The 15,343-nt window shown below is 43.7% G+C and overlaps 1 protein-coding gene across 4 annotated transcripts in view; it reads right to left on the reverse strand.

The window, feature by feature from the left end:
- Positions 1 to 15,343, reverse strand: part of pde11a (phosphodiesterase 11a) — a 355,963-nt gene that overhangs the window by 317,682 nt on the left and 22,938 nt on the right. Inside the window, exon 1 of one of the 4 annotated variants that reach the window (XM_069935824.1) lies at positions 1,387 to 2,478. The exons of the other annotated variants lie outside the window; for them this stretch is intronic. Within the exon in view, the coding sequence (XP_069791925.1) occupies positions 1,387 to 2,175 (789 nt within the window). The 5' untranslated portion in view covers positions 2,176 to 2,478. Of the gene's footprint in view, positions 1 to 1,386; positions 2,479 to 15,343 lie in introns of those variants that run through there. 4 annotated transcript variants of the gene reach the window in all.

Below are 15,343 nucleotides of genomic sequence, written 5' to 3' on the forward strand. Positions count from 1 at the left end.
ACCACAAAGCCAGAGTGACACACAATCAAGTGCAGCCAGCGGACGTATGAAACTTAGTTTTTTTTTTAATTTTGCTGTGCTTTTGGAAATATCTCAAAATATTGCACTTCCACGCCCTGTAGTCGTGGTCAGTGCGTCAATGGCTTTGTAAAGTTAAGTAGCCATGCAAGATACAAACTCATGAGCAAGTTATTCGGGGTCATCTCGTGCCACTATTTAGAATGTCGTATGGCTACATTTCCATTGCGCGTCGCACTTAAAATGAGAATAAATCCCAAGGGGTTTAGAACAAAAGTTAACTTGAAAGGCGTGTGCAGCAAGAAAACTTGTAAGTTATGGGCTTTGTTCTGTTAACTCTTTTACAAGAAGGTAAATAACAACAGCCCTTACATTCTTCTCCCTTGCACGAGTCCAGCCGGGAGTGGGGGGGGGGAGTCTTTTCCTATCGTGCGCAAGGTGAAGGCATAGTGTAATAACACATAAAAAGAGTCGCCGGGTTATCTCAAGAGTCGATGTGGGGATTTCAACTGGCATTGTTTTCACTTTTACCAATGCACGGGGTCTTGTGGCTTGAAATCACTCTGGTCGTTTTATTTTGGTGTTTCAGGACTCCCATATTAAAGCGTGCCAAACATTACAAAGGATGTACTTTATAAAATTTCGCTTCACCTCACTTAAAACATTTGAGGTTGCCACTAACATTTCCAGTACTATTTCCCCACTCCCTTCTTCACGACCCTTGAGATAATAAGCCATAGAGTGCCAAATGGGCAAACTTTCAAGGGTATACCCCTGCAAAGTTTAAACAGCACTGCTCTTAGAGAAACGTTATTGCTCGACCAATTCAGGGTACCCTTTCCAACTCTGGCAACTAGTTAAAGGGAAGTCAAAGAATCTATTACTTTGAAGCACTCACACGCCTACGTTTGCTGCGTTTCTGTCTTTACAATTGACATTTTTGAAACATAACCATATAACAGCACGGAAACAGGCCACGTCGGCCCTTCAAGTCCGTACCGGTTCATTTGAACAACTCCACTAGCTCCTCAGCAAACTCCTGAGGAAGTCGATGATGCGGAGATGGACTACTTTCCCTCGTGGGTTTCTGCACAAAGCCTCTGAAGCATAGATGCACGCTGAATTAAAACAGTTAAGCAAACCATTGAGGCAACAAAAAAGACTTTTGCTTCGAAAATAAACGTCTGACTTCATTTGACCACGACTCTTATTCTTAATGAAGGTGACATGATGCGAGGATTTTATTTCTAATTCTATGGGACTTCTCCCCAGTGCAGTGCAGGAAAAAAATCCTGTGATTTATAAACTGGTGGTGGGGGGGGGGGGGGAGGTGTATTGGTGGGTTATGGCCGAGTCAAGAAACCTTACCTGATAGGCATCAGGGATATTGACGGTCTCCCCATGTTCCGCCACATAGCCGATGATCCCTTTCCCCCACGGTACCTGCACTTCGTCGGCGTTTTCCATACTGCACGAAGGCAGCACCGTGGTCCCTGCGTGCACGTCAAAGAATTTGGAAACTAGAGTCTTTTTGTTGGAAGTTCCTTCGACTAGGAACAAGGAGCACCGGTCAGCATGAACCAGGATGCAGACAAATATGAGGATCTTGTAACTTAGACTAGTCAGGTCCAGATCATTGGATATGTCTTTCACCAATTCCAGGAAGAATTCTCTCTCGTTCCTATCCCTGAGCTCATATTTGTAGTCGATGGCCGTAGATGCATACTGGGGGATGTTGACTCGAGATTCAAGCAAGGCGCTCAAGATGTGAGCAGTGGTGGGAGGCAGTGAACTCGCTTTCCGAAGCAGAGCACGCCGCCTCATGCTGGAGAGCGGTTCCTTGTCTCTGGAGTTGACAGGCTCGTCGTAAGTCCTGTTAGCGGTCATTGCCTTCGATCTGGCAAAACTTTTTCGGAGCTCCCTCTGAGAAGGTCTCCTCTGCAGCCCGTCAGATTTGGCCGCCCAGCACTCTTTGGCAGGAACATTCTTTTCCTCCGCGCTGGAAGTCGGGGTGGTTTTGCTCAGATGATGCCGTTTGAGCCATTTTTCCACGGTGCTGTATTTCCCTTTTCTCAGCAAGTAGTCTTCGAAAAGATCCGGATGATTATCGAGAAAAGTTTCCACTTCGGAGAAGTCCAGCTTTGCTGAATTCGACATCACTGCAGCCAGGGAAATCTCTGCAAACACCCAAGTATTGGAGTGGCATGCCCCGGCGAGACGCCAAGTCTACAGGTTAAAATCCAAGCACAAGCGAAGAGGGATTTGAACCCGACATCATATGTCATTCCATTAACTTTTGGCCGTATAGGTTTTTCCTCACTTGCAATTGATGTGAGCAGACTGCTCTCTGGTGCCTTCCCGACAGTCCAGTCCGGTCTGCTGTCTTCCCCAGCTGGGAGCGCCGATACTGCGTTACAAGGTACGGTCGGCAATGTGGATCCTCCTGATAGACTGACGTCGAGGGAGGGCCCTGTTTGGCAGGGGGTCGACTACTCTGGGCAAAAAATAGCAATTGTTTAAGTGGTGCAGTGAAATCGTGCAACTCTTGGGCTGAATGTGCAAAGTTTCAACAGCACGGCTCTGTTTTAGAGAAGAGAAGACTATATCCAGCTGGCCCCTGTATTCATATGAGGAGCTCAGAGCATGTGGAAGAATCTTCAATTGCAAAGGCTGTTAGCCGCCTCGATCTTTTCCTCGCACAACTAACAGGAGAAGGGAATAAATCAATCATCTTTAAAACCATATCGCTGTATTGATTATTGAGCTCCCCAACAAATCGTTGTTGGAAGGATACCCAGAGAATTCGCGGGATGAGCTACAAGAGGAACAATTCATACCAAACTAATGCCTTGGCAAGGAGAAATGCTCTGTGCAACTTGCCAAAGCATGTGAGGGTCCCCATGTCTGCATTTAAAATGCCACCTGCGCTCAAGAGTCTGATGCGGGCCGTGTGTCGGAGAAGCCCTTGTGAAGGCTCGAAGTTTAAAGTGCCAGTTCCCCACTCGACCTGATGGAGATTGGCCACGGATTCAGCGGTGAGGCTTGACCACTCAGCCTCCTCCCGCGCCCGTGTTCCCAGAGAACTGTGTTCAACGCCACCATGACCGGTCGATATTTAATACAAGAATCCCACAGGATAACTTTGCCCTGGTTCTCGATCCATTCTGCACAGCCTCAGACTGTGCAGAACCTGCCGCACTGGGGCACCAACCAAGCGGGATCGGTCCACGCTTTTTGGAGAGACCGATGCCTCGGGTGCAATGCCGTTGGGGCTGGTGAGGACGCCCCCGTTCCTCGGTGGAGCCGTGGCCGTGCAGCTCCCCGCCAACTCCCGGAGCAAATAAGCCTTTTGCACAGTGCTGTCGATAGTCCGGTGGGTTTAACCCCCCCTCCCCCCAACGTTGTTAACGGGTATCAATGGAAAGTGGTGAGGCGTTTTTGTTCTGCCAAGGTTTTACAACCAGTCTCTGTGTTTTATTTTAGACTGCAACGTCGAGAAAATCGCCGGGGGGGTGGGGGAAGACCCCCAACATCATTCCTGCCCGTGGGGGTCGTTCACACTGGGCGCCCTTTTCAGACACCAAGTCCCTGCGAGTGCAACAGTCCCGGGGGTTGGACGCGCAGTGGAGTGGACAGCGAATTCCTCCCCAACCCCAGTACGATTTACACTGCAGGCTTCTTTCAAAAGTTTGTAGGAGCCCTGCAGGATAAATGGCGGTGCAGGAATGGACTCCGAATTCCTTTTCAGACTGCCCGTGGAGCGGCAATTGTGCTGTTCCAGGTCCATCAATATCGTTATTGAGTCAGAACTAATCATCTCTTTTTGTTACCTGTAGCATTTACATACATGATGTTAATTGTCAAATTTTGAATTAAAAAAAACTTCAATTACTGAATTCTTGATAAACGTTATTAAATAGTTGTGATTTTTTTCAGTTTGAGGAACTGGCCACTCTCCGCTGAGTTGTCATTTCGATTTTAGTAGAAACAAAAAAAAAACCCTACCCTAAACAGAGCAGGGACAAAGGGACAAAGCCTGAGTTATAACCACCTCCAATATTGACGTTCTCGACTGTAGTATTTGCCAGGTGGGTGTAGGAGGGTGTAAGTTAAACCGTGTGAGCAATCTTGTTAACAAACATAGATATAAAAGCGGTTTTCCTTGTGGCTATAGCTCCTCAGCCCGGTTTTTCAAATATAATAATAGTAGCTCATTGGAGGTGTTAAATATGTACACTAGTCTATATGTTATTAAGAAATACCTTTGAAATACAGTTGAGTGGTTAAGCGTGTTTTATGTGGCTCAATGTAATACAGATAGCCAAGCTTGTTAACTTTTCAAGTCACAAAGTCTTAGCATGAAGAGGGAAAGGTTTTTCCATCTATTAGCTCATTTCACTCAGAATTTAAAATTTCAAGCTTAAGTTTAATCACTATTCTTATCACTCGCTTTTTTTTCTCCCCAAAGCTAGGCTGTCGAAATTCGACAATGCGTTGATAAATGAGCTTGAAGTGTTTCCACATTCTCAGAAGAATACAATATACTCCTGGGTCAATTAATTTGGAAGAGTATGTCACCATTATAAATGACTAAACCTAATACAGCAAAGTCCCATATACAACTCTGACATGAATGGCCAGCTCCCTTAATTTGGTCTGTGGAGAGGGAAAAATAAACGTGGTCTGCAATACAAGGATAATTAACTTGTTCTTCAAGCAGCACCTTGGGATCTTCTCAATCGACCTAAGCGGGCAGATGACACTTCACTTTAGCATCTAAAATGAAAAATTACACCTTTGACATTGACAATGGAACATTAATTCTGACTTGCCCTGAAATACCTGCCTAGATTGTTGCTCATGTCCCAGAGAGATGCTTCAATCACAATTTATTCCGATTCACGGTTGCAGTGGTTGAAAGGGGAAATTGGTGGGTTGGGGTTGGGTGTTGGGTTTTTCCTCCTTTGTCTTTTGTCAGGAAAAGATATTAATACAGAGAAGGAAAAAGACCAGAAATAATATTGCAATGAAATATCAGTATATGAAAGGAATGTGTAGAAATTTAAATGTTATGATTTGAAAGCAATAATTGAGAGTACTGGAGATAGCAAAAGCTTCCAAACCAGATAATCTTCAAGCTCTAGAACTGAATACCTGCATCATTTAATTAGTGGTATCTCTAGGCCAGCTGTTACAGTGCAATTACAACACTGAATTACAAAGGTTGAGCATAGGGGAAATAATATTCTGAGTGGCTTCTAATTCAATGCAAGGAATATTGTAGGAAAAGCAGATGAAACCAGAGGATGGATCAACATGTGGATCATTAGTGTGACTTGGTTGCAGGAGGGGCAGGACTGGCAGCTCAGTGTTCTGGGGTACCATTGTTTTAGATGTGATAAAGAAGGGGGAAGGGGGTTGAAAGAGAGAGGGTGGTGTTACTAGTCAGGAAAAATGTCACGACAGACAGAAGAGAGGGCTTGTCTATGAAGACTATCTGGGTGGAACCGAGGAATGAGAAAGGGATAGCCACATTAAGAAATTAAATAGATCACCCAATAGTCAGCTTGAATTGGAGGAGCAAATTTGTAGAGCAAAACCAAAACATAAGGTTGTGATAGTAAGTGATCTTAACTTTCCACATATTGACTGGGGCTGGATGGTTGAGAGTTTGTCAAATGTATTCAGGAACATTGTCTAAATCAATCTCTCAACCAGAGGGAGTGTAATATTGGGTTTCCTATTCAGAAACGAGACAGGGCAAGTGATAGGAGTGTGTGTAAAGGAACACTTTGGATCTTATGATCAAGTCACTAGCTCCAAAGGGCGGCACAGTTAGCACAGTGGTTAGCGCAATGCTGTTATAGGACCAGTGATTGGTATTGGGTTCGAATCCCACACTGTCTGTAAGATGGTTCTCCCTATGTCTGTGTGGGTTTCTTCTGGGGGCTCCAGTTTTCTCCTACTGTTCAAAACGTACTGGGGGTTGTAGGTCAAAAGGGTGTCAATGGGCAGCACGGGCTCATAGGATGAAATGGCCTGTTGCCTGTATACCTAAATTTTCTAAAATGCCATTAGTTTTAAAATAATTATGGAAAAGGAAAGGCCCGCAGTTTGTGATTTTAAATTGGAGAAAGCCTAATTTTGATGGAATCAAAAAGGATCTGGCAAGTATGGAATGTAACAAATTGTTTTCTGGCAAAGGTGTGCTTGGTACATTGGAAAGTGACATTTTGAGGGTACAGAGTTTGTGTGTTCCTGCCAGTATTAAAGGCAAAACCAAAAGGTATAAGGAACCTTATTTTTTGAGAGAGATTGAGGACCTGGTTGAGAACAACGAGGTGCACAGCAGATATAGGCAGTCAGAACAAACAAGATACTCGAGGAGAAAGAAATGCAAGTAAACATTTAAGAAGGAAATCAAGAGGGCAAAAAGCTCCTGTTCTGGCAGACAAGGTGAAGGAAAATCCCAAGAGCTTTGACAAATATATTAAGAGTAAAAGAACATCATGGGTCAAATTTGGTCCTCTTGAGGATCAAAGTGGTCATCTATGTATGGAGCTAAAAGGGAATGAGGGGATCTCGTGTGTTTTTTTTTCCATCTACTTATTTGGGAGATTGACTCTGAGTCTATCGACAAAAATGGGCAAAGCAGCAGTGAGGGCCACAATCACAAGACAGATTATACAGGAGGAGATGCTTGCTATCTTAAAATGAATAAGGGTTAGGATTTAGGGCCTGACAATTTATTCCCTCAGTCCGTAAGGGAGGCTTGTACAGAAATTGCAGGGTCCCGAGTAGAGGCATTTAAAACATCCTTGGCCACGGGTGAGGCATTGGAGAATTGGGGGATAGCCAATGTTGTTCCATTGTTCTGATCGCTAGATCAAACTAGGAAATTATAGATTGATGATCTTGACATCACTGGTGGGATAAGTTGTTCAAAGGTATCCTAAGAGACTGGATATATTTGTATTTTGATAGACAGAAACATGAGGGAAAATCAACATGGCTTTTTGCATGATAAGTCATGTCTAACTGATCTTATAGTTTTTCGAGGCAGTCACTAGAAAATTTGATGAAGGAAAGGCAGTGAATGTTGTCGACATAGACTTTAGTAAGGAATTTTATAAGGACAAGAATGTTCATAGCTTGGCATCCAGGATGAGATAGTAAATTGGATTAGACATGACCTTTGATGACCTTGGCACTGAGGTGATGGGGGAGGAGGTAGCTCTCTCAATAGAGAGGGTGAAGAGTAGGGAGCTGGAGGAAAGGAGACAGAGGGATAAAGAAACAGAGAGAGAGACAGGAGAGGGGCATCAGGAGCAATTATAAAATTGACATCAAAGGGAAAACAGCCAAATAGCTCGAGTCATACCTTGTTCAAGTGAAGATAGTTGTAGTTGTTGGAAGGTAACCATGTGTGGTGATAAACCACTGTATACTGTTACTTGGTTATTGGCACTATGTATATGTATGGTTCATATGTATGGCTGGCCGCTTTCCCTCGGTGACTCGGTGATTGTGGCCTCACTGCTGCTTTGCCCATTTTTGTTGATAGACTCAGGGTCAATCTCCCAAATAAGTAGATGGAGAAAAGAACAAAGACCCAATAAGTCCCTCGAGGAGTACATTCGGGCCCTGCGTGAACTTGGGTGTGCTTGCGGTTGTAAGACATGACTGCAGAAGTTAAGCCAAGTCCGTCCCTCAGTACGAGTCCTGGGATCGGGCCGGAACGGGACCATGGTGCAAATTTTATGATATTAGAAGCCTGTCGTCCAGCAACTCCAGCCTTTTGGTATTATTGGTAGTGTATCAATTTTAATACCACAATATTTTTTTTGCAATGGACAAGCTGCTAGAGCCAGACAAACTAGATGTAGATCCACAAATGCCCAATGCCCTAGACCAATTCAAGCTCTGGCTTATCTGCTTCGATGACTTCTTGCACGCCAGCGCTCAAGTTGTGAGTACCGACAACAACAAACTACACTTTCTGTGATTGAGGGTCAGCCACCAGCCCTACACCTTCAACAGAGACTGCACGAGGTTCGACGAGGTCATGAGTAAAGTCCAAAGCAGGTACTGTCCCAAGACTAACGTGGTCTCCACCAGGCACCACCTTGCTATGTGCAATGACCCGGTAAGCCCCTTGAGGAGTACATTCGGGCCCTGCGTGAACTTGGGTGTGCTTGTGGTTGTAAGACATGACTGCAGAAGTCTACACAGACGAGCTCGTCCGGGAAGCCTGTGTAGCGGGCATCCGCTCAGACTATATCCGCCAGCAGCTACTGGAACTTGATGAACTAACCTTGGAAAGGGCCGTTGAGGTCATCAAAATGCTGGATGTAGCCCTCCATGACTTGGACCCTTTTGCATCCAACAACACAGCCGTCTCGTGGGGAACATGGGCGTCGCTGTCTTCTTGACCGAGGCCACCCGCAAATTTTAAATTTTTAAATTTAAATTTAGACATACAGCACAGTAACAGGCCATTTCGGCCCACAAGTTCGTGCCGCCCAATTTACAGCCCACTAACCTACACCCCAGTATGTGTTTTTTTTTTAAAAGGTGGGAGGAAACTGGAGCCCCCAGAGAAAAGCCATGCAGACACCAGGAGAATGTACAAACTCCTTACAGATAGCGGAGGATTCTAACCCCGGTCTGGTCCCCATTGCTGGCACTGTAAAGGCATTGCACTAACGGCTATGCTCACCATGCCGCTCTATTCAAAACCTAATATTCCATCTGGGCACTCTCCAGACTGCATTAGGCCCCTCTCCTGTCTCTCTCTGTTTCTTTATCCCTCTGTCTCCTTTCATCCAGCTCCCTACTCTTTACACTCTCTATTTAGAGAGCTACATCCTCCCCCATCACCTCAGTTTTGTTCTCCTGCACTCCCACCCTTATCCACCTGTGGCCTGTGCTCCTCCCTTTACCCTCCTACCCTCCCCTTTTTATTCAGGCCAACCTGTTTTCTGCTCAAACCTTGACCAAGGCTCAGGCCCAAAACATTGGTTATATCTCTGTAGATGCTGTGTGACCTGCTGAGGTTCTCCACCACTTTTGTTTATTGGAAAGGAAACAGTCAAAGCATTAGTAAATTTTCCAATGCTAAATCACAGTGTATCAAATAAAATATCCAAAATGTTTATAAATGAGAGCTCCTACATGAGAGCACAGCATTCAGTGTTGTCAGAAATCCGGAGCAGTATTTCATTCAAGTGGTTGCTTTACAGATGAGAAATATCCTCGAGCACTGAACATCAAAGGCAGTTTCCAGAATATTTAAATGGCTCAGATGAAGGGACATCAATACGAATTCCAAACAGATTCTCTTTCCACAGATTCTGCTTGGTTATTATTAAAGGGTGGAACAGTGCTGCAGCTAGGAAAGCTACTGCCTCATAGCTTCAGTGATCTGCTTTTGATCCTGACTCCAGAGGCTGATTTAGTCTAAAACAGTAGTGATAGAAAACAGCCTTCCAAATGAAAAATCTTGCAAAAGGTAGTGGAGATCACAGGCAAAACTCTCCCACTGTGAGAAAATCCACATAGAATGTTGCTATTGGAGAGCAGTATCAATTATCAAGGATCTGCAACACCCAGGACGTGCCCTGTTCTCAGTGCTGCCATCAGGAAAGAGGTGCAGGTGCCACAAAACATCTACCGCCAGCTCCAGGAGCAGTTGCTACCCCTCAACTGTCAGACTCTTGAACAATAGACTCATTCAGTAACTCGTTTTAAGGACATTATTGCTCATTATTTCTTACCGTACATTTCTATTTCCACCTGCATTTGCACAGTCAGTTTGTTTGCAGTTTTTTTTTAAGTACGGTTTGCAGTAACTAATATAGAGATAACCAAGCCTGGCCTGCAGAAAATAGAATCTCAGTGTGGAATGTAATATCATGCATGTGTTCTGACAATGAATTTGAACTTTGAAATGTGCTGCAGAAACTCAGAGGTGACGAGCATCCAAAGGAAGTAAAAGGCAACCAACGTTTCCGACCTGTGAGTTACAGGAGCGACTGGAACTCAAACGATAACTGTTGCCCTCTCCCAAGATAACGCCTGTGACCTGGTAAATATTTTCGGCATTTTTATACCAGCCGACGTCCCTTATCTTGACCTCAAGATAATATACCAAAATATACCAAAAATCTCTCGTAAATTCAGAAAATCCAGCTGTACGCGAAAATATAGTTTCATCCAGTTGTGAGCATTTTTTAAAAATCAAATTGGATCTCAAGTTGTGGTTTATTTCTTGATTATTGCAAATAAGAGGATAGCAACATTTATTTGTAATGCATGAAACACCAAACTATTTTTTCATTGCACCGTTCATTAGGCCATTGATGGGAATTAACCCAGCAACAAAAAAAAAGAGCATAGTTGCTTTTTTAATATTTTTTAATTTAATGGACCATGTCCATAACAATATATACAAATTTTCATCATTAAAATATACACAGTGACATTGTAGCGGCCGTGTAGCAAGCGCACAGCGCGGCAATGTGAACTGTCGCCGGCATGGTTCTGCGGGCTTGCAGAACCCTAATGCAGACGTCTGCCTACTCACCTAATGGACTGCATGCGAGGGATATTGAGTGCCGAGGAATGACTCGTTGAGCCATTGATTCTCCCGCCGGAAAGCACGGGACACTTACAAGGCTAAATTTAAACCTGCTGGTGCCGTGGATCGGCAGCAATCTCATAGTGACGTTCCACCTTGTCCCGTGGAGCCTGGGACACACAGTATATAAAAGAAGCCTGTAAACCCTGAATAAATCAGTCTTGAGTTGACTACTCTGGCATGTGTTTGTATTTCTTTAGTAGCTCTACTGTAGTAGCCGCTACAACATTTTCTTTTCCTCCCCCCTTCCTCCCACTCTCCCCACCCTCTATAATTTAAAGCAAGAAATAAACGAGAGAAAGCAGGAAAATAAATAAACAATAGAAGAATTAAAAAAAAGAAAAGAAAGAAAAAGAAATCATGTCATCCAAAATTTCATATTTAAATATTTTCGTACTTATCACTTAGATGGAGGTCTGAAATTGGTGGTTTCTAATATACTCTATGTATGGTTCCCACATTTGTTCAAATAAAGTATATTTGTCTTTTAGATTGTAGGTAATTTTTTCTAATGAAATACACTTGTTTATTTCTAAATACCACTGTTGTATTTTTAAGGTTGCCTCCGTTTTCCAAGTTATAATTATGAACTTTTTTGCTGCTGCGATTGCAATCAGAGCAAATCTTTTTTGAGCCCTGTTTAATTTTTGGCCTAATTCTTTGTCTTTTATGTTGTTTAACAGGAAGATTTTTGGATCTTTTGGTATCTTTTTTTCATAATTCTATTTAATATTAGGTTATATCTTCCCAAAAATGTTTCACTTTTGTACATGTCCAAATTGCATGTAATGTTGTTCCAATTTCTTGTTTGCAACAGAAGCATTTGTCCTATATTGTTGGATTTCATTCTTTTAACTTTTGTGGTCTAACGTAGAGTTGATGTAGCCAATTGTATCATATGAAACCAAGTATTCATTGTATTACTCATGGTCCCTATGCATAGTTCCATTCTTTAATCATATATTTAAATCTTTTTCCTAACCTTGTTTGGATTTATATATTGTTTCATCATTTTCCTCGTATTGCAATTTGCTGCACATGTTTGTAATTTTTTTTTCTATTCACAGTGTCTGTAATTAAGTTTCATAGCAGCTAGTTCCCAACTTTTCTTTTAAATAAATTTTCCACTGATGGTATGAAAATATTGTAAAGATTGCTTTTTGGTAAATAATTTATTAACATTTGAACAGCTAAAAGATAAATATGGAATATCACATGGTACAATATATTTTGATTTGTTGTTCTATGTATTCCTGAAAATCTTGCCTCTTTAACAATATTGGGTTTAGCCTCCATCCATATGTTTTCGGTGGAATATCCTCTAAAGCAGGGGTGTCAAACTCAAATTCACGGAGGGCCAAAATTAAAAACTTGGACTAAGTCGAGGGCCAACTAAATATTTATTGAAAATTTTCAACAACATCTGCATGTTTTCTCTTCTTTCAACATGTGTAATGTTAAACTTTAGGATATAACTTTAGGAGGATAATGTTACAGGTCAGGAGTAGGTAGCTCAAGTTCACCCTTTGCTTGACCTGAGGGAAACCTATTTGGTCCCTGTGGAGGTGTAGTCAGCATTCACAGGCTGTGTCCATTTTGGCCTGCAGCAGGACTCAGCATTTCCTGCTCACTCCTCAGGCTCTAGGCCTCTATTCACCCTCGACCCACCATCCCTCTACCTGACCAGTCCTTTACCCAACCTCTACTCACCCCTCACTCCACTCGCTCTGCCTCTACCCACCCCATCCTATACACGCCCCTCTACTGCCTCTCCCCTCAACCTGTTCCTCCCTCTACCCGTCTCTCACCCTCTAATCACCCCTCCCCTACTCGCCCTGCCCCTCCCCTTTTACCTCTTCCCTATCCACCCCTCCTTCTACTCATCCCTCCCTCTAACTGCCCCTCGCACCACCATAACTTCCCCTGCCCATTACTCCTCACCTACACCCTCTGCCCACCCCTGCTTATCCACCCACTCAGGCCCAGCGCACTGCTGATCAGCCTTTGTGGACAGCCACCATCTCTCTCTTCACGTGAAGGGCCGAACCAGCCGTCCCTGGGGTCTGCGCGGGTGCAAGCGCTGAAGGCCGTGGCGACCGAGAGAAGTGCGCTCACGCTGTGGAAGGGCCGTCCGGTGCCAGTCGCGCGGGGCTCGCGCTGCCCGGGGGCCGTGCGCAGCCTGCCATGCCCGTCGCGCCGACAGGAAATCACAGGTGCTCGCCAATCCGCCGCACCGCTCGACAGGTGGGAGAAGTGACTGGTTGTGTGGGGAGCCTTCCAACCGGCTTTCCGGCTGATGACATCGACAGACTTCTCGTGTTACAATTTCTCGTGTTACAATGGGGAAGGAAGTGCAATGAAGGTGGAGGATGTTGGGGGTGACATTACCAAAAAAACAGCATCGGCTCTCGCTGCAGGGCGGGCCACCTCTAATACATTTTTGAAATGATCTTGCGGGCCAAATATAATTACATCGCAGGCCAAATTTGGCCCGCGGGCCAGAGTTTGACATGTGTGCTCTAAAGCAATCGTCAATAACAAGGGTGAGTGGTCTGATAAAAGTCTTGCCTTATATTCGGTCTTTTGAACTCTCCCCTGAATCTGAGCCAACAACAAGAATATGTCAATCCTAGAATAGGTTTTATGTCTGTTTGAATAATATGAATAATCTCTTTCTTTTGGGTGTTGTTTTCTCCATATATCAATTATCTTCATATCATGCATTGAGTTCAATGTAAATTTAGCTGCTTTATTATTTATAGTTGTCTTCCCAGGTTTATCCATTAATGGGTCAAGGTTAAAATTAAAGTCTCCATATAACCATATAACCATTTACAGCACGGAAACAGGCCATGTCGGCCCTTCAAGTCCGTACCGGTTCACTTGAAATGTCCCGCATAAATTCCTGGTCATCTTCATTAGGTGCATAAATATTCAACAAGTTCAAAAATTCTGAATAAATCTGGCACATCATTATTACATATCTACCCTTTGGGTCTGTAATTACTTTCTTTATTTCAATTGGCAGATTCTTATTAACTAATATAGCAGCTCCTGTGGCTTTTAAATTGTATGATGATGTCACTACATGAACTACCCAGTCTCTCTTCAGCTTGCAGTGTTTTAGCTCAGTTGTGTGTTTCTTGTATAAATGCTATGTCTATTTTCCCCTTTTTCAGTAGAGTCAGTAACTTTTTTCTCTTAATTTGATTGTGAATTCCATTAATATTAATAGCCATATAGTTCAATGTACTCATCTTACCCATCCATTTCCACCTCTCTCCCACCTCTTCAACCCCTCCATCTCCCTTCTTCTAAAATCACTCTTTAGATTGTTCTTACTCTTTACTATACACGATGGCACAACTAATAGGAAAATAACAAAAACCTTAAGAAAACCAAAAAATACTATTAAAAAAAACAACTTTAAATCCCCCTTTACTGAGTTACCCTTGCCACCTCGCAAGACAACCATAACTCCATTTTCTATGTGGGTTGCGGTATATACCGCAAATATCAACAGATTTTGCAGTGGGCAGATCTTTCCCCACTTCTCAGCACCACCCCCCCCACAGAAATTACTATATATTATTCTTAAAAGTATAACAAAGCCTTTGTTAACCTTTTTTTCCCCTTAAACTTCTGTACTCAAACTATTAACATTCCAACTTATTTATATATATTATCTAAACAGTCCTTTTAGTATTTCCTTTTCTCCTCTTGTTGCTTATTTGGTAATCGGTCTGCAAAGTGACGAGCTTCTTCTGGATCTGAAAACAGTCTATTTTAATCATCAGGGATGAATACCTTCAACACTGCTGGATACCATAACACAAAGTTATACCCCAGGGGTGGCCAAACCGTGGCTCGCGAGGCACATGCGACTTTTTGACACGTAATGTGTGGCTTGCGGCAATATCTTACATGCAGGGAGGGTAAGTGTCACCAATGGGGAGGGTAGGTGTCGCCAGCGGGGATGATAAGTGTCCGTATCAGGAAGGGTAGCTGTTGACAGCGGGGAGGTAGCTGTCACTAGCGGGAAGGGTAGGTGTCGGCAGCGGGGAGGGTAGCTGTCACCCACAGGGAGCATGGCTGTCAGCAGGTCACCAGCTGACTGTCAACAGCTTGCCCGCTGCTAGGCACCTGAAAGCTGCTAGTCGCTTTGCCTAGCAGTGACCCCCTCTCACATTGAGCCACCATTAGGGGCAGCTTACAGAGGCCAGTCAACCCATCGGGCATCTAGCATTTGGGTCATAGGAGGAAACCAGAGCACCTGAAGGAACAGCACTTCTGCAGGTGGAACACCCAAATTGCACATATACTGGAACAGGCACCACTCGAGATTTATCGGGGATAAACCTATGCTGCTTTCAGGTGTCTAGGGGGAGTGCTCAGAAACAGAGAATATACCTCCCCAAGGTGGGTTGAGCATTCGAGTATTTTAGGCAGCTTTACATTCGGGTATTATGGCCACCTGAAAGGGGCTAACGATAGGGTTAGTGGGCGTGGCTTGGGATAGCGTGATTGCTACGGCTCTCAAACATCTGAAGTTTATGGTATGCAGCTCTTATGGTAAGCAAGTTTGGCCACCCCTGTTATGACCTTTTTTCCATAGTAGTTTTTGCTAAATTAAACTCTTTTCATTTCTTTGAAAGTTCAAAGCTAATATCTGGATAAAAAATATTT

The sequence above is a fragment of the Narcine bancroftii genome, chromosome 4 (assembly GCF_036971445.1).
Source record: "Narcine bancroftii isolate sNarBan1 chromosome 4, sNarBan1.hap1, whole genome shotgun sequence".
NCBI classification, from domain to species: Eukaryota; Metazoa; Chordata; class Chondrichthyes; order Torpediniformes; family Narcinidae; genus Narcine; species Narcine bancroftii.